We start from the raw sequence: 18,418 nt of genomic DNA on the forward strand, positions 1-18,418 counted from the left end.
CGTCTTTCTAGAAAGTGATTTTTTATTCGAATTAATAATCATGTCGAGATTTTAAGGTCAAAGTGAGTTGTTAATCCCTTTCTTACGCTAAGATGATGTAGCAAGTTTGTTGGTCTTTGTTAATGAGGCCTCGATCTTTTTGTTACCACAAGTTGAACACCTCTTATACTCCATAATTTGTTTTGTTTATAAAATATTTGAGTAAAAATATAAATTGAGAAAATATTGAAATAAAAATTAAGAAACGGATATTTATTTAAAATTGAAATAGAAAAACAAAATTGTATTTAAGCTAATTTGAAATAATTATCGAACATATTAGCTATTTGAAGTTTGAAAATTGAATGGTTAAAGACAAAATAAACACTCAAGTACTATTACAAAAGGCAATCCAATCAATCAGTTATTCTTAATCATAAATAAGGTTAAGAAAAACTTTCTAATATGATAAAGTAATGAAAATCAAAATAAAAATATAAATTGAGAAAATATTGAAATATAAATATGTCAGTAGTATAATCGGTCATGCACAAGTCCTTCATCCCAGATAGGGACAAAGCTGCCTGAAACCGATCCTCATTCGGCTGAGGCAAGTCAGTAATCTTCCGCATGTGGTTAAGAAACTTCAGCGTATCATCAATTGCTAGATCAGAAATTATTTCAGAGGATTGGTGATAGTTATGAAATTTAGGGAGGTTGGGTGGAATGTTGTAAATTCATTAAATTGTGTCGAGCTATTTTATTTATTTGCTCTAAAAGTATAATTCATATGATCCTGCCTCGATTCCTAGAAAATTTTCCTGTCCCTGGATTCTTTTTCTAATGTTGTCAAAGTTCATGCGGTGTTATGGTTCTCCATTAGATTATTGTTCATGGCATATAACTAATGTAGTTAGTTATTACTTATAAAAAATGTAGTTATTACTCTTGTATGTCATTGTAATATTGTTGAAGGAGGCATATTTTAAAATAAGATTAGGGAGAAGTATCAATTTTGCCTATTTACACTAATATTAGGGTAACGGCGCATCTATCTGGATGTTATGTTTTTGAGTAAAACTTGAGTTCGTGCAAACAAGATTCAAGAAAGGTCATTTTTTAATGTATCCTATATCTTTATGTTTCTTAACTATATATTTATGTTTCTTAACTATCATGTGAAAATATTTAAATGTTCTAAGATTTCGGAGATATATCTCTGGACGCACCAAATTCTCGGTTAATGTTAAAATATTCTGGAGATATTTCTTTGTTTATTTTTTGGAGATGTATCTCTGTTACTTATTAGAACATAATAGTGTATATTGTATTTTGTTTTCGTGTATTCAGATGAAGATTTAAATATACAATCCATATGCAAAAAATGACGTATATAATTTCGGATGGTCTAAATGTCATATATAAATAAAATCGAATATAATGATAAAGTAGTCAGAGGTGAAAATAAAATACAATCCATAGTACAACTACTATATACTACTGCACTACTATGTATGTCAGATTACATTTCCTCTGCCTCCTCAACCATCAATTTCCCCGCCATTCAATGGTGTCTCCGATACATCAATGTCTCCCGTGCCTCCGTCATGATGGCATCTAGGACCCGCCTAACATCAGATCCATCAAGGAAGATATATCTCTGTCAATGCCTACCTGTGCAATCTCCACAATGCGACTGCATCTAGATAAGACATCCTCATCATGATCTAACTGTGCCTGCTCCTCCTCTAGTATCTCCTGATGAGCTAGTCTCAGTGGATCTCATGGAGCAGTATGCACCAGATACATATGTGACACCTTGAAGAACCATATGATGTACCTGTCCACGTAGCTCCAGTCGCTCAGGGATATGGTACTTAGCGTCTCCTCTGATACCAGATGACTTTCATAATCATCAATTATGTCATCCATCTGTCTACGTGTCAAAGCAGGAGAAACAGAGACAACAGGATGTCTGGAAATGGTCAGAGTGTAGCTGAACTGCCACATGATGCGCTCGGGAAAATAAGGAGTAGTGAGACGTGATCCGCAACCCTCTGATAACTTCGAATACAAGTAGACCGAATAAGAGGCCCTCAAGTTGTACTCATGGATCCATTCAAAATCCTAGAAGTACCATAGGTAGATGAAATTTGTATAAGTGGAACTCTTGTCCATAAAAATCGTAGTGTCAACCAAATATAACATGTATTCTCTCATAGCATGTGTTATCCCGTCCCGATTCGTTCTCTAAAACAATTGGAAAACAGGCTAGTAAATTCTTTTACTATGGATTACCCAAAAGAAAGAGTTTTCTTTTTCGTAGACTGGAAATCGAATAGAATTTTTTTTTTATTATCTTGTCGATCAGGCGACACCCGGATTTGAACTGGGGAAAAAGGATTTACAGTCCCCCGCCTTACCACTCGGCCATACCGCCCAAATGATACAATGTGGAACTCAACTTGCTCGTCATCACCTGTAGCTGTTAGACGATAGGCAATGATCTAAAGGATGGGTGAATAGACCCCAAGTTAAAAACTTAAACGAAAATTATTTTGAAATTTTTTATGGCGAGCAAAAGTGACCTGGATCGAATCGTCCAACCGAACCGCTATCAAAAAGCTCAGATATGTGTAATTACAATCAAAACATGATAATGAACACAAATTTGATCAACAAACTTTCAACCACAACCAATTGAATGTTATGTTAAAAGTAGAGACTATTCCCAATGATAAAATACACAAAAATGCTATTGGGTCAAATCATCGAACACCTTGTGTGCAATCGATTTCGTTTGAAAATTTGTATGATTTTGTTGTTCTTCAAATCCAACCACAATCTAATAGATTGTGATCACCTCAAAAAAACCTCTTTCAAAAGGTTAAAAAAAAATTAGCCAAACATTTTGATCGCACAATCGATAAATTCAACAATTTGCAAATGAAATATAAAAGAGATAGAGAGAGTACACAAGGATTTGTGTAGACAGTTCCTTATAAATTTGAACACGAACTCGAATTCAGATAATGAAATTGACCTTACTTTGCAAAAGTAGTATACAAGAGAAATGTAACAATCTATCCCTACAAATCCTATGTTTGATGTTGATTCTACCACTTTCTCTTCCCTTGATATGAGCTTGATCAAGTCACCCAACAATGCCATTTTGATTTATCGTCTAACGAAACTACTTTGCAAGAACCTTATGTTCTTCAAAGCCTTCACTCGATTGAATCCAAATTGCGAATTATTGTAATCCAAGATTTACCAATATGATCCACCGTCTCACGCTACTCATTTGCAAGAAACTTCCGTTCTTCAAAGTCTTCACTCGGTCAGATCCAAATTATGTAATCCTGTCCAAAACCTTCGAATCCTTAATTGATCTTTAAGTAAAACTCCAGCTTGGTTTTATTATTTTAAATCCTCAAAGATCTCAACCCAATTTACAATTTACAATTCAACAACCTAAATTGGAAGTTATCAACCAATTCTAGATGACACCCAAACAAAGAATGATTATGTGTAGTTTATTTATGTGTATGTATAGAATGAGGTTGAAGATGATGAGAATTCTTTGAAATCTCGATTTCGTGTAGGTTTACTCTAGAACCTTGCTAGAAATAATGCATGCATTAAGTATCTATATGTATACAAGTTGGAATCAAAAAGAATGCAAGAGGTTTATAAAACAATGCAAATTTTCCAGATTTTTGATGCATATGTCGACCTATGTAAGTCATGTGTCGGACTATAAGTCGGCACATCAAACAGAATCTACAGGTTTTAAAAATGACTTACATGTGTCGACCTGTAACCCGTATGTGTTGACACATAGAAAAGTTTTTCTTCTAGGTGTCGACCTATGCCACGTATGTGTCAAAACATAGACTATTTCCCCTATAAAAACTTGTTTTTAATGCATGAAAATTTTTCAAACTTATTTCAAAATATTTTTATGCTTCATAGTGCTAAGATGCCCATTAAGACTCAGAGGATACCGTCCAATATATATAAACGCTAAAGTATCCTAGTTTTGACATCATACGAAATACATCTAACATAAATTTGCATTCTCAGTAGCTTAATGTGCTATCTGGAGCTCCTTTATATATATATATACCTTTTTTCAGGTATTCAAACTGAGCATGAGCCCCCCCGGTCCTATCCAACTCCTCATTCACCTTCGTTGGGTTAGCCCCAAATAGTATACCATCATCTCGAATGTCTCATCTTTGCGAATCCACCAATGGTCTAGGAGTCTCCCCCTAATAGGGAGATGTAGCAAACACGAGACATCGTCGAGTGTGATATACATCTCACCAAGCAGGAGGTGAAATGACGAGGTCTCTGAGTTCCATCTCTCCAAAAATGCATCAAGCATCCCGTGGTTCAGTAGTATAATCAGTCATGCACAAATCCTTCATCCCAGATAGGGACAAAGCTGCCTGAAACCGATCCTCATTCGGCTAAGGCAAGCCAGTAATCTTCCGCATGTGGTTAATAAACTTCAGCGTATCACGGTCCTGTAGAAAATAAAAATTAATGTCAAAAACTTGTCAATTAAAATAAACGTAAACTAAAAATAATTTTCTTGATTAATTTGCTATTTATTTGTTATTTTTTAAGTTGACTTGAATTTTCAGTTGACTTCTTTATGATCGATGTTTGACTTAGGGATTGCTTATGACAATTGAAGAGATCTTTTGATCCTCCCTTGTTCATCTCATATGCCATATATTAGAGGTCTTTTACCTTGATTTTATTTGGTCCTTACCTCATTTCCTGATTAAATTATTCAGTGGACCCTTCGTGTGTATATTTTCATCTGTTTGATTCATCTGTTATCTTTTATACTTGTTTCTCTCATTCATGCTTTCTATTGCTTGATTGTTTAACATGTTCATACTCCCATGCATTGTTTAAATGATCCATTATTTGATTCTTGGGTTTGATTATATATTGTTTATTTATCCGATCTGATTGATAACTGTTGCCTACTTGTATGATGTATGAGGCATATATTCTTATTGTTTGTTTGCCATGAACAATCTCCATTCATAACAAATGTACCCCTCTCCCATAAAGTGTATAATATTTATTTCTTTATTTATTTAGTCACCTGTTAATACAAGAATTAAAACGAACATCCGATAACCATTTCAAAATAAGATCAAAAGCTCGATCCAACGTCGAGTAATCATTTTCAAAACTTAACAGAACCAACACGCATTCATCCATCCTCTTGTAAGTTGATTGCCTTAGGCATCGCCATCTACCTGTAAGTCGATTTCCTCTGGCATCGTCATCTACCCCTTATCCGTAACTCCTCTCCGCGCTCCATCCGTCGACTCTTGTTCCGTTTAGGTAGCACCCATTAGGTAGAACCCTTTGTATGATAACATAGGTAGAATTTCCTTATTATTTGCATGCTAACATTAGGTAGATGTTCCCCTTTGTAAATCCTAACACATAGGTCCATATTGCATGACAACTCTAGAGCAGAGCTTCCCCACTTTTAGACCTTCCGTGCGTCTCCGATCTTGTGGCATGTCAGTCCGTTCTATTGCAAAGAGGTAATTGCCTAAGACTCGATTCAGCGAGCTGCGACACCTACTGCTAGGACGTTGAACACACTGCCCACCCTCCTTTGACACAACTGGTGTCCTCTTTTGTAAGTCCATGTTCAGATGGCAATCCTTAACCCCTAGTTAGTCGAACTATGTTTTGCTCTGATTCTCATTCCAGATGAGATACGTAGGCATAAGACACGACGTCTTACTGAGCACACTTCTCTTTAACCCATAAGTAGCCGAGCTACGAAGACTCTGATTCTCATACTCAGATGAGATACGTAGGCAGTGGATGTAACATCCTTGCGAGTCATTTTCTTTTAACCTTCCTTTTAGTAAATAGTACTTTAGATATACCTACACCCTTTAGACTAGAACAACACTTATGAAAAGGGCTCCCTAGGAGTACCTAGGATGTTTTGGGTGCTTAAAACCTTCCCATTGCATAACCAACCCCCTTACCCAGATCTCTGACATTTTTACTAGTTTTTGATTCGATAAAACTTTTAGGTTTTTGTTCGCTTTCTAACCATTCCTTTGGATAAATAGAAGTGCGGTGGCGACTCGACTTGTATGGCTTACCTTGGATTTAGTTAATATCTCTAATGGTAACGAATACCCCGCTACAATTAGCAGAACCAAAAATCATGTCATCAACATATATTTGACAGATCATGAGGTAATTTCTGATGTTTTTATAGAAGAGTGTAGAATCAACTTTGCCTCTGATAAAATTATTTTCTAGAATAAAAGCACCTAGTCTTTCATACCAAGCTCTAGGAGCTTATTTTAGACCATACAAAGATTTTTTCAGTCTAAAAACATGTTATGGACATTATGAGTTTTCAAAACCAGGAGGCTGATGAGCATACACTTCTTTAGAAATATATCCATTCATAAATGCACTCTTGACATCCATCTGATATAGTTTGATGGAATAATTTACAGCAAAAGATACAAGTAAGCGAATAGATTCTAACCTGGCGACTGGAGCAAAGGTTTCGTTGTAGTAAATACCTTCTTGTTGACTATAACCTTGTGCTACCAGCCGTGCTTTGTTTCTGACCACTTCACCATTTTTTCATTTAGTTTGTTTTTGTACACCCATTTGGTTCCAATTACATGGGTTCCCTTGGGTTTTGGTACAAGATCCCAGACATCGTTCTTTGCAAATTAATCAAGTTCTTCTTTCATTGCCAGAATCCATTCTTTGTCTTGAAGTGATTCTTCACAAGATGTTGGCTCTATCAGAGATACTAGTCCCAGAAGCGTTTCTTCAGATCCCTTGAATGTTGATCTTGTTCTGACAGGTTCATCTTTGTTTCCCAGAATCAATTCTTCATATGCATTTTGTCTAGTTCTTGATCTTTTCTGGTTTAAAGTGACTTCATGAGCTTCTGAAGTTCTCTTTTATGCTTATTCAGATTCTTTAGCCTTTTCCTCAGACCCTCAGAGTGTTATCTCTAGTTATGCAAAATTTTCACTTAGCTTTGACTTTTCAGAGTCAAGCTTGTCATCAAATCTGACATGTATTGATTCTTCCACAATTAATGTTTTTGTATTGTATACTCTGTAGCCTTTAGAGCTTTATGAGTATCCCAACATAATACATTTCCGTGCTTTAGAATCAAACTTGTTCAAATAATCTTTAGTATTTAGGATAAAGCAAGAACATCCAAAAGGATGAAAATAAAAGATGATGGACTTGGACTTGTTACATGTTTCTCAATGTTAAGCAGGAGTTGCACCTCCCCAGTTTCCAGGATGAATTGGCGTGCATAAAGTCTTAATAGTAGTTTGATATTCACCAATGTGGAGATTGTTTAGTATGGATCATATTGTGAAGATTATTATGGGTATTGTTGAGTATATCTCATATTGTGGAGATTACTATGGGTAGAGACAACAATTTATTGTGGGTAACTAGGGATTATGATTGAGGTAAACTGAATCCTAGTATTATAAATATGGTATGTAAAACTTAAATCCTAATTCAAAAGACAAAAATAAAGGAAATTATAGTTTCTCTATAGTAGCAGTGGTATGCACCATTGGCCGAACTACATTAATAAAGATCGATCATGTTCATTGTCTTTTACTTTCATTTATCTTTAATCTTGTATATTGGTTGTTGTTCTAACACTATTTAATACCATTTTTTAATTATGTATCTTGTAGAAGAGGTTCGTTTTGTTCCTATAACTTTATAAAGAAGCATTTAGGTCCCTCAACTGTTCAAAATATAACATGTTAACACTTTTCATCCAAATGTCAGTATTGATGTTATGTTTCATTGACGTGCAACATTAACTGCTGTCATTGATTTAACGACAAAAAAATCGACCACTAAAAGTTATTTTATGGGTATTGAATATCTTCTTAATCAAACCGACAGAAACTAAAATGTATGTTTTAGAATCCATTTCGATTGTACATGTAAAAAATGAGGATTCAAATACCTAATGAAGTGTTAATAAGAAACAACAATATTCCGAAACACTTTTCTTAACCCATTCACAAAATATAAACATTGCACATTTGATTTAATTAAGATATGCATTGTTAATCGAAAACATCAATTTTCTAAAACTGAAATTTTTGCAGAACTGAGTATTGAATATTATGGTTATTATCGATAATTATTTTGACAAGTTACCCTTTATTACTTTATTTATCCATTTAAAATTAATGTTCCTTACTATTTTTTATCCTGTATCTTGTACTCAGAGTTCATTTTTACCCCATAACTTAAAAACATCTTATGGGTCTTTCAAATTTTTAAAAAGTATCACATTAGTCATTTCCATCCAAATATTAGTAATAACGTCAACTTTCGCTCGGTGGCAGAAGATGTGTAATATTGAACTTTAGTGATTGATTTAGTAACAAAAATCAATCACTAAAATATCTTTTTAGGTTAACCATATTTATGCATAAATGTTCAACTTCTTCATGCATGAATTATGAATTTTTCTATTTTGGCCAAAAGCTTGATGAAAGGGTGCATCAATTGCGGATTTGGGTATTTTGTTATGGCCAAAATCTGGATGAAAATAGGCAGAAATCGTGGATCTAGGTTAGATTTAAGTTTTTTTTTATGTTATCTCTAATGTGCTTTTTCATCTTCTTCACATTTAGTGATAATTTTTTTTTTATAGATTTTTTCATTGTTAATTAACCATATGACATACATGGTGACATAAATAATAATACATATGCATAAGATATTTCACATAATTGATTTTAACTAATAAATTAAAAATGATACATGATATATTTTGTACACTAAAGAGATTGAAATAATCATTTTTTTAAGTTACAAGATTAAATAAAATTCAAATCCAAGATACAAGATGAAAAAGATATCAAATCCGTTTTTTTTCCAACAAATAAAATATTTAATTAAAATAAACATAAAATATAATGACATGAATACTAGAATATAGCAAATCATAAGGAATTGGGAGGATTGGGTGTGAAAAATGTTGAGACATTCAACTATGCGCTGCTTAGCAAGTGCCATTGGCGCATATTAAATGAGAAAGATAATTTGTGGGTTGTTTGTTGTTTTCCAGGTATGAAGATTCGATCAAGCAGCTCCTTAGCATTTGTGTTCCCACTCGTAAGCGTGATCAATCCTTGCGGTGGTCAGACTTATGCTCTATAGACGCTGATGTAGCTTCCAGTCAGAATTAGATAAACCAAGCTATTTTAGCAAAACTCGACAACAAGGCGAATATCGACTTTTGGAACGGTTACTGGATCAGTGGCAGTTCTCTGTCAGCTATTTTTCCGGACATGTTTTGCTTTGTTGCAGGTCACAATGCGAAGGTCGCGAAGATGGGAGTTCAGGTCGATGGATACTGGATTTGGAGTATTGTGACAAATCCAAATTCTCTTCCTACTGCACGCAGAATCAACTTTTACAGCTCTACCAAATACTCAGAAACATCAATATTACTCATGAAATGGAGGGTACTTTGGTTTGACAGAACAATGTCAATTTCAATGTGGTTATAATTATGATAAATTGATGAAGTTATGGAATGTGGATCTCGCGCTAGATGCTGCTACCACCACTGACTTGGCGTATATTTAGAAATCAAATATTTCAAGCAAAGTTCAATTATTCGGTTGGAAGTCCATTTTGAATAGGCTACCAACGAAAGATTTGTTGCATAAAAGATGAATTATTCATGGTGATTACAATGTAGTGTGCCCTTTGTGTTTTGCTGCAGAGGAAATCGTATTCCATTTATTCATGTTGTGTGAGGTCTTAAAAGATGTGTGGAATCAAGTTGCTAGCTGATTGGGAATTGAAGAAGTGAAAGAGACTAACTCACTGCTTCAACACCAGTTTATTTTCAATTCTAGATGTAGGAGTTTATTCAAAGATGATTTGAAAAGTTTCTTTTTGATTTTAGTGTGTTGGGAAATTTGAGTTGTCAGGAACATTATTCTATTCGAAGATGTAATTTTGGCAAAGTTAGACATTTTGGATCAAATTCAGTATCTTTCTAGAGAGTGGTTTTTTGTCTGAAGTAATAACCATATCGAGATTTTGTGGTCAAAGTGAGTTGTTAATCCCTTTCTTGCGCTAAGATGATGTAACAAGTCTGTTGGTTAATCTAGTCTTTGTTAATGAGGCCTCAGTCTTTTTGTTACCACAAGTTGAATGCCTCTTATACTCCTTAATTTCTTTTGCTTATAAAAATATTTGAGTAAATATATAAATTGAGAAAACATTGAAATAAAAATTAAGAAACAGATTTTTATTTAAAATTGAAATAGAAAAACAAAATTGTATTTAAGCTAATTTGAAATAATTATTGAACATATTAGACATTTTAAGTTTGAAAACTGAATGGTTAAAGACAAAATAAACACTCAAGTACTATTACAAAAGGCAATCCAATCAATCACTTATTCTTAATCATAAATAAGGTTAAGAAAAACTTTCTAATATGATAAAGTAATGAAAATCAAAATAAATGAACATGGAAAACCTTGTGCTCTTTGTTCTGTTCCTCAAGCGCGTACTCTCTACCATAACAAGACAAAAACATAGATAGTGAGATTTATATTCTTTAATAATGTAGGTGATATGATATTAGGGAGGTGGTTAGTCTTGTCTGTGTATATATATGTATACGAGTATTTTGTAGAGACAGGGGCATGCATGGTAAATTACCAAAGGTGGACAAATTTTTGTTTAAAATTTAGTTTATTCAAAGAATATAGTAATACAAATTTGACGAGTAACATGTGTTTATTTAATTATTATTTGTTTATATGTATGGATCTAGAAACCCCAAATGCACGCGTGTTATGCATTTGGTTGCGGTGAGAAATTGTCGTTTATTTTGATTTTCTCAATCCAATCTCTGTCAACCTTCTTTTCCCTCCTTACCTCTTCAAATTAACACCCACATACTTAAATTACTCTGCATCATATAATATTCACTTCTTTAACCAATCATAATCTAGCCCAAATGCTCTATGTATAATAGAAAGGTCAAAAACTCAATTTCTATTAAATATTTTGATAGTGTTACAACAAAATAATTATAATTGATAATGTAAAAAATGGGACATAGTAATTTAAACCTATACCACTATATCTATGTACATCATTTCATTTTAGGTGAAGTGCCTCCGTTTCCAAATTTACGAAACCTAACTACATTTCATCTAATAAAGGGGAAGTATTTGAAAGAAAGTATTAAAAAGTGTGTTACAAGATTACTACTAGTCCAATTTCTTTTGAAATAAAAAAAGAAAATATAAAGAGAAAAAAAAAAGTGGCCAGTGGGTGCGTGAATTGCACGCGTGGGGTACAATGAGAAGAAGAGTATTAATTATTCAACTGGAAGGTGAGTGATGTTATGCGGTGAGGGTGGTGGTGGTGCTGAACTAACCAGTTGAATCAACTTACCCGCGGACCACAATCATAACCGACTCTTTCGCAGATTCAAATTGGATGCTGCATCATCAAGCAACACCTTCTTCATCTCTCTCACTCTCTCAGTCTCTCACTTTCTTCTTCAAGATCTCTCTCTGACAATCCACTAAACTCGTTTTCAGATCTCAACCGTTTCTTACTTCAACCAGAAAGAAAGGTATTCACCAACTTCACTTTCCGTTACTGCATTTCTCTTCTGTAACCGTTTCATTTCGATTTTGATTTCCCCCCTTTTTTTTTCTCTCGATTTGACCGTGTTTGAACAATCCAAGATTTCGTTACTTACTAACTTTCTTTTGATTTTTTCGTACACACTTGCTAGATCTGACTTCAATCAATGCATTTCTAATTCTATCTATTCGTTTTTATTTCTTCATTTCATATTACAGTTACTTTCTAATTCTAACCGTATCCTGTTTAATTTTTTCCTTCTATTTCTTTTGCGCTTTTTTCACACCAGAATAGGAATATGTGTTATTAACGGACTTCTATTATGTTTGAATTTGGGATGTATTAAACTTGATGGTTAGGTGTATGATTTAGGTTTCTGTATTTGTATTTTCCGTAACGGAATATGATCTAGTTGCATGGATAGGATAGATGTTGATTGGTTCTCTCACTTGGTGCCGTTTGTTTGATGGGGGAAAGTATTGAGTAAATTTGGAGTGACATTCTGCATGTAGTTTGTGTTGATGCTGTTTTTGTTTCAGGTTCTAGTTCCTTTGTCTTTCATCTGAAATATTGGAAATGGAGGATGCTATTGATGGTGCTGCATCTTTGGATTATGCTTCGATTAAGATTTTCCCGAATAAAAATAGGTTAGTATCAGCAATGATACTATGTCTTCCTTTTAGATGCTGCTTTCCTCTCTTTCTGTAATAGATTTCTTTGATTTTGTGAGGGAAGTCTTTTGAAGTAATTGGTTTATTCCAGAAAGTATACCGGTGTGCGTAGTTTGAATTTTTTTTGCATAATTAAAGATGGAAACATCATTCACTTTTAATATTTTAGAAGTAGATTATATCATTAATTATAAAATTATTAGTTATAAAAAGAATTTGTTAGACCAATGAATAAATTTATTTTAGAGATGTCTTAATAGTATACAATGCGAAGTCGTTTTTTACTTTTTTGACAAGACAAGCCCTTATTACATATTACATATTAGCAAAGATTTTACTTATAATATGTCGTAGACTTTTGTTTTGTTAAATGACAATCATGGCCGTGCTATGATGGATTTTTAGACAGCCGCCATAAGAAATTTGTGAAGGAATGCCTGTCACTCCCATAGGCCACTTGCAATGCGCGTGCATATATAAGGCGGATTTTTGGCCTTCTGCCGACAACATTGACTCTCAACTATTGTACGCAAGTACTTTATTATAGTTTTTTCGTTCCTTTTAATTCTGCATTGAATAACTCATACTGAATCTGCTGTGAATGTTATTTTTATTATGTTTGAATCTGATATAATTTTATATTTTCAAATTTTTTTCCATGGTGGTCACATAGGTATGAGGCATATGTCTGCAAGGGGAATCAATTTGAAAAAGTGGCAGCTGGGCATTTGGAACATCTATTGCCACATTTACCTGAAATAAATGATATGCATGCAAAAGGATTTGATGCAAAATTTGATCTTAAATTACCAAAAGATCTGCATGGTGCTGAATGGTTTTCAAAAGCAACTGTAAAAAGGTTGATATCAAATAGTGGTTTATCCTTTTTTTTGTTATTATTGCATTTGATTTCTCGGAAACTTTACCAGCTCTGATATTATTTTGCCTCTTAGGTTCCTGCATGTTGTTGGTTCACCAGATTCAATAAAGGTCATCAATAGTATCATGGATGAGATGTCTCAGTTGGAGAATTCAAAAAAATTTCATGTTTCTTTATATGGGAAGGTAATAGTCTCTCTTTCAATAAATCAAAACGAGATGTGTTTAGCTTTTGATTGATAGATGTCTTTTGAAATCAGGACTGTCAGGATCATCTTGGAAGCGGTGAAAGAGGTAAATTTCACTAAATTCTTATTATATTTGAATGTGTCAGAGGTTGGACTCATGATGTGGTTGAGTAGACAGTAGAGTGGTTCCATTGTTCTCCGTATTTCCATTCATTTTAACTGCATTTCTTACATTTGATAGATGGTAACCGCAGCTCGAACGGTGAAGCGCCAACTTCCATAGTAATTTCTTTTCTCCAATACTGTAGAGTGGGTTCATTTTGCAAATTCATCCACGCCACTACCAATAACTCAACTTCTTCAATTTCAATTATCTGGTGTTTTTCTTTATTGCATTACATCATATTTCATCTAACAATTTATTGCATACGGACAGGCTGAAGTTAGCACTGTGTCATCCGATGCTTCGAAGTATGTTCTTATGACTATGATATTTACATTTATCAGATGTATATTGACTGCACCCATTATTAAGCTTTCTGAAAATATGTTGCTAGGAATGAATTGTTACGAGCAATGGATCTAAGACTCACAGCTTTGAGGAACAAGTTAGCTGAAACATTTAACAAGGCTGCAGATGCTAAATGCTCCCCTAAAGATATGACAGATTTATCGAATTTCTCCCATCGTTTTGGTGCCACTAATTTAGAGTAAGTTTCAGACAACTTTATTTACTGGCTCTCAGAATGTGTGGTTGCAAGTACATGATTGTGCTTATATGTTTTTATTTTGCACAAAGAACATTGCTCTGCTGTTAAACATGTTTTCCCTTCAATTTGTTTATGTTTTCAGGCATTCTTTGTGCAAATTTATAGAACTGAACCAAATAAGACAGCAGGATGTCGATGAAACTACAACGCTCACATGTGATGTAACTCATGTGCTGCACAAGGATGTAAGCAAGGAATTTAAAGACCTGCATATATCTAAACCTTCAACTTCAGATGCACCAATTAAGTACGGTGTTTCACCAGCTAAAGTTGCTCAAGTTGAGAGAGACAGTTCAACAGGAAGTGAGGAATCTTCTGACTCTAGCGATGAGGACCAAATATCTGCTGAGAGAAGTCGTTCCCTACAAAGATCTGTAACACCCAGAAGGTCAGCATCCCCAATGCGAAGGGTACAAATAGGAAAGGCTGGGCCCCGCAGAGCCGCCGCATTAACTATTAAGAGTCTCAATTTTTTTCCTGCTAGATCGTATAGAGATGCTGCTGAAAATGGTTTTGAAGGGGAAGTATCAGAACAGCCTTTTAAGAAGCCGGAAATTGAGGTAAGGAGGATAACTGTGCAAGATGCCATCAGTCTTTTTGAAAGTAAACAGAGGGATCAATCAGAAGATATTCAAAAGAAGAAGTCATTAACAGATGTGTCTCTTAGTACAAATAAATCTGTCTTGAGAAGATGGAGCTCAGGTATGGGGGAAACCTCTGTTCAAGGCCTGCAAGATCCCGTTCCCCAAGATCCTGTTCCATTGACTTCAAACGATGCGATATGTGATGAGATTCCTAAGAATTCTGAAGTAGAAGTGGTGTCTGATTTTGTTTCTGAAAGTCACAATACCCCTGACTGTGATGTAAAACCAGAAATACAGGAAAAAGTAGATTCTTATACTGTAGATAATCTAGAAGAAACTAGTCCCATAGCAAGAGAGGAAACAATAAAAAAGTTAGCAGCCTCGGCAGAATGGAATCAACGAAAACAAGCAGAGTTTGACCAGATTCTTAAGAAAATGGTTGAAAGTAAGCCTGTTTTATTTGGAAAGCCCCAGCCTAGGAAAAACCAGAACACTTCATCTGAGCAGAGAGGGCGGTCTTATGATCATTATAAGGAGAAAAGGGATGCAAAACTCCGAGGAGAGAAGGTTGGAAAGCGAGTAGGAAAAGAAGCACCGATTCACGAAATGCAGCAATTAGTTAACAAGAAAAAGGCTGAAATGTCCAAAAATGTGAGTGCAACTAAAACAAGTTCTACAAGGTTACCTCAAAAACCTCTTAGAAATTCACCTCAGCCCGCAAATTCCCCAAAGGAAACAACCCCTAAGTCCACAGTTGCGAAAAAAGTGTCAGCCAAATCATCATCAGTGCCTGCTACCCGTAAGTCTTGGTCAGCAACACCCTCCCCTAAGACTACCGGGACACCCCCTTCTATAGGCCGTGGAGGGACTTCATCTGCAAGCAGCACCCCAACACGTCGAAAGCCTGTGTTAACAGCATCTGTTCCCCTACCAAGCCCACAAAGGGAAAAATCTCAGCCGCAAAGCCGAAATGAGAAAGAAATTCAGCCAAGTAATGCCAGGAACCTCAAAAGCACGAATGAGAAGCGGCAGACAGGTATCCCAAACAAGAGCAATGCAATCAAATCAAACAAGAGCAATGCAATCAAATCAAAAGTGACATCAGATTCCGGAGAAACTGTTCCTTCCAAGGCTAGCTTAGTTAACAAGGGGACCAAGAAAAGCAGTGTAGTTCCATTGGAATCAAAACCATTTCTACGCAAAGGTTCTCGAATGGGGAATGGTTCCGGTGATCCTAACAAGAATAAAAGTCCTCCTCCTAAGCTGGACAAATCTCATAGAGATGGTGAAGACCGTATTGAAGATCAAGAAAGTGAGTTGGTTGTCAATGCTTCTGACTCGGCCAGTCGGCATTCAGACAGGGACACTGTGACACCTAGTCATCATATTGCTGCTACAGAATCAGACCCTCAGAATCAGATAAATAACCATTTGCTATGTGGTGAGACAGAAAACTTAGACCAAGATCCTAGTACTGGGGATGTCTCAACATATATAGAAGAATCTTCCTTGAATGTAAGAAATGAAGAAGAATCAACCATATCACCTTCAGCCTGGGTAGAAACAGAAGAGGATCTGGAGCTGCCCAAGCCATGTGAGGATAGCACATTTCAACCTGCATCTCTGGCCAATGCTGCAGCATCAGGATCAACTAGTCCTCGTGTTCGCCATTCTCTATCACAGATGCTTCAAGAAGAAATCAGCGAACCTGACATTGGTGAGTGGGGAAATGCCGAGAATCCTCCTACCATGCTTTACCAAAAAGATGCACCCAAAGGTCTGAAAAGACTTTTGAAATTTGCTCGGAAGAGCAAAGCTGAAACAGGTTCTACAGGCTGGTCTACTCCATCTGTTTTTTCTGAAGGAGAAGATGATTCTGAGGAGTTTAAAAATTCTAATAAAAGGAATGCTGACAATCTACTGAGAAAGGCTGCACTCAATGTGAAAAGCTATGACTATTTAGGTACTAGTAAGATTATCTAGTAGGTTTCATCCTCTTATTTTCGCCTTTCTGTTTTAATTTACTTCATTGCTCCTCATTCATACCCAATTGCAATGCAATAAATTCCGATGTTCTCAATGTTGTCACATTTCTGGTAATATAACAACCCTTCCTGTAAGACGTACTTGAAAAGCTCAAACATTTGATGCTTTCCTTGTGCTGTAACTCTTGCTAACACAAACCTTGTATATTTGCAACTTAGTTAATCAATCGACGCAATACTTGTTTGGTATTCAATTTTAACTAAAAGCCTCTGAATTAGTTATTCAGGCATATCTTAGTTAATCTTCTAAAAATTCTTAACTATAGCATCCTTTGTATAGGGAACTCGATAGAGTCTGAAATGAAAGTCGCAAAGATAGTATCCTCATTTCATGCTGCTAGTTTCTTTGTGCTGTCTTTCATATCACACTTAGCTTGATACCTTCCTTCCTCATGTCAATATTCTCATCGTTTATAAATGTGTCATGCAGCAAGAGATGATGGCAAGGGTTCTCACAAGATGCAAGGTGGCCGTGATTCAGGTGCTGGTCCAGCCACAAGAGGTTAGTCTTCACTCTATGACTTAAGTTGCAAATATGATTTTAGTGATCTTTATACAGTGAAATTATACATTTTTCTTTTCTGATTAGTGATGACCCTCACTAATAATTCCTTCCCATGTTCATGTTCCAGGATCAAGGTCATTCTTTTCACTTTCAGCTTTTAGGGTAACCAAGCCCTGAGTCAAAGGTTCATTAATGCTATGGGGATTTTCTTTTGTCTATGTCATCATCCAAAGAACATGTTCATTTCAAGGATTAGTATGGAGTTCTTGCATCATCGATTGCTAGATCAGAAATTATTTCAGAGGATTGGTGATAGTTATGAAATTTAGGGGGGTTGGGTGGAATGTTGTAAATTCATTAAATTGTGTCGAGCTATTTTATTTATTTGCTCTAAAAGTATAATTCATATGATCCTGCCTCGATTCCTAGAAAATTTTCCTGTCCCTGGATTCTTTTTCTAATGCTGTCAAAGTTCATGCGGTGTTATGGTTCTCCATTAGATTATTGTTCATGGCATATAACTAATGTAGTTAGTTATTACTTATAAAAAATGTAGTTATTACTCTAAAATGTCATTGTAATATTATTGTAATATTGTTGAAGGAGGCATATTTTAAAATAAGATTAGGGAGAAGTATCAATTTTGCCTATTTACACTAATATTAGGGTAACGACGCATCTATCTGGATGTTAACTTTAGTTCGTGCAAACAAGATTCAAGAAAGGTATTTTTTAATGGATCCTATATGTTTATGTTTCTTATCTATATATTTATGTTTCTTAACTATCATGTGAAAATATTTAAATGTCCTAAGATTTCGGAGATATATCTCTGGACGCACCAAGTTTTCAGTTAATATTAAAATATTTTGGAGATATCTCTTCGTTTATTTTTTGGAGATGTATCTCTGTTACTTATTAGAACATAATAGTGTATATTGTATTTTGTTTTCGTGTATTCAGATGAAGATTTAAATATACAATCCATATGCAAAAAATGACGTATATAATTTCGGATGGTCTAAATGTCATATATAAATAAAGTCGAATATAACAATAAAGTAGTCAGAGGTGAAAATAAAATA

At 34.9% G+C, this 18,418-nt stretch overlaps 1 protein-coding gene and 1 non-coding gene across 2 annotated transcripts; one reads left to right on the top strand and one right to left on the bottom strand.

The window, feature by feature from the left end:
- Positions 1-2,348: 2,348 nt before the first annotated feature.
- On the bottom strand, positions 2,349-2,419 carry TRNAY-GUA (transfer RNA tyrosine (anticodon GUA)). Its single transcript has one exon. It is a non-coding gene; the product is annotated as a tRNA-Tyr (tRNA).
- An 8,922-nt stretch (positions 2,420-11,341) lies between these two features.
- LOC127080969 (uncharacterized) lies at positions 11,342-17,832 on the top strand. Its single transcript, XM_051021253.1, has 11 exons — positions 11,342-11,677; positions 12,231-12,338; positions 13,036-13,221; positions 13,316-13,427; positions 13,502-13,535; positions 13,671-13,711; positions 13,866-13,900; positions 13,987-14,139; positions 14,282-16,746; positions 17,259-17,330; positions 17,461-17,832. Exons 2-11 carry the CDS (start codon positions 12,268-12,270, stop codon positions 17,508-17,510), a joined length of 3,219 nt encoding a protein of 1,072 aa, XP_050877210.1. The 5' UTR covers positions 11,342-11,677; positions 12,231-12,267; the 3' UTR covers positions 17,511-17,832.
- Positions 17,833-18,418: the final 586 nt, after the last annotated feature.

The sequence above is a fragment of the Lathyrus oleraceus genome, chromosome 5 (genome assembly GCF_024323335.1).
Source record: "Lathyrus oleraceus cultivar Zhongwan6 chromosome 5, CAAS_Psat_ZW6_1.0, whole genome shotgun sequence".
NCBI classification, from domain to species: Eukaryota; Viridiplantae; Streptophyta; class Magnoliopsida; order Fabales; family Fabaceae; genus Lathyrus; species Lathyrus oleraceus.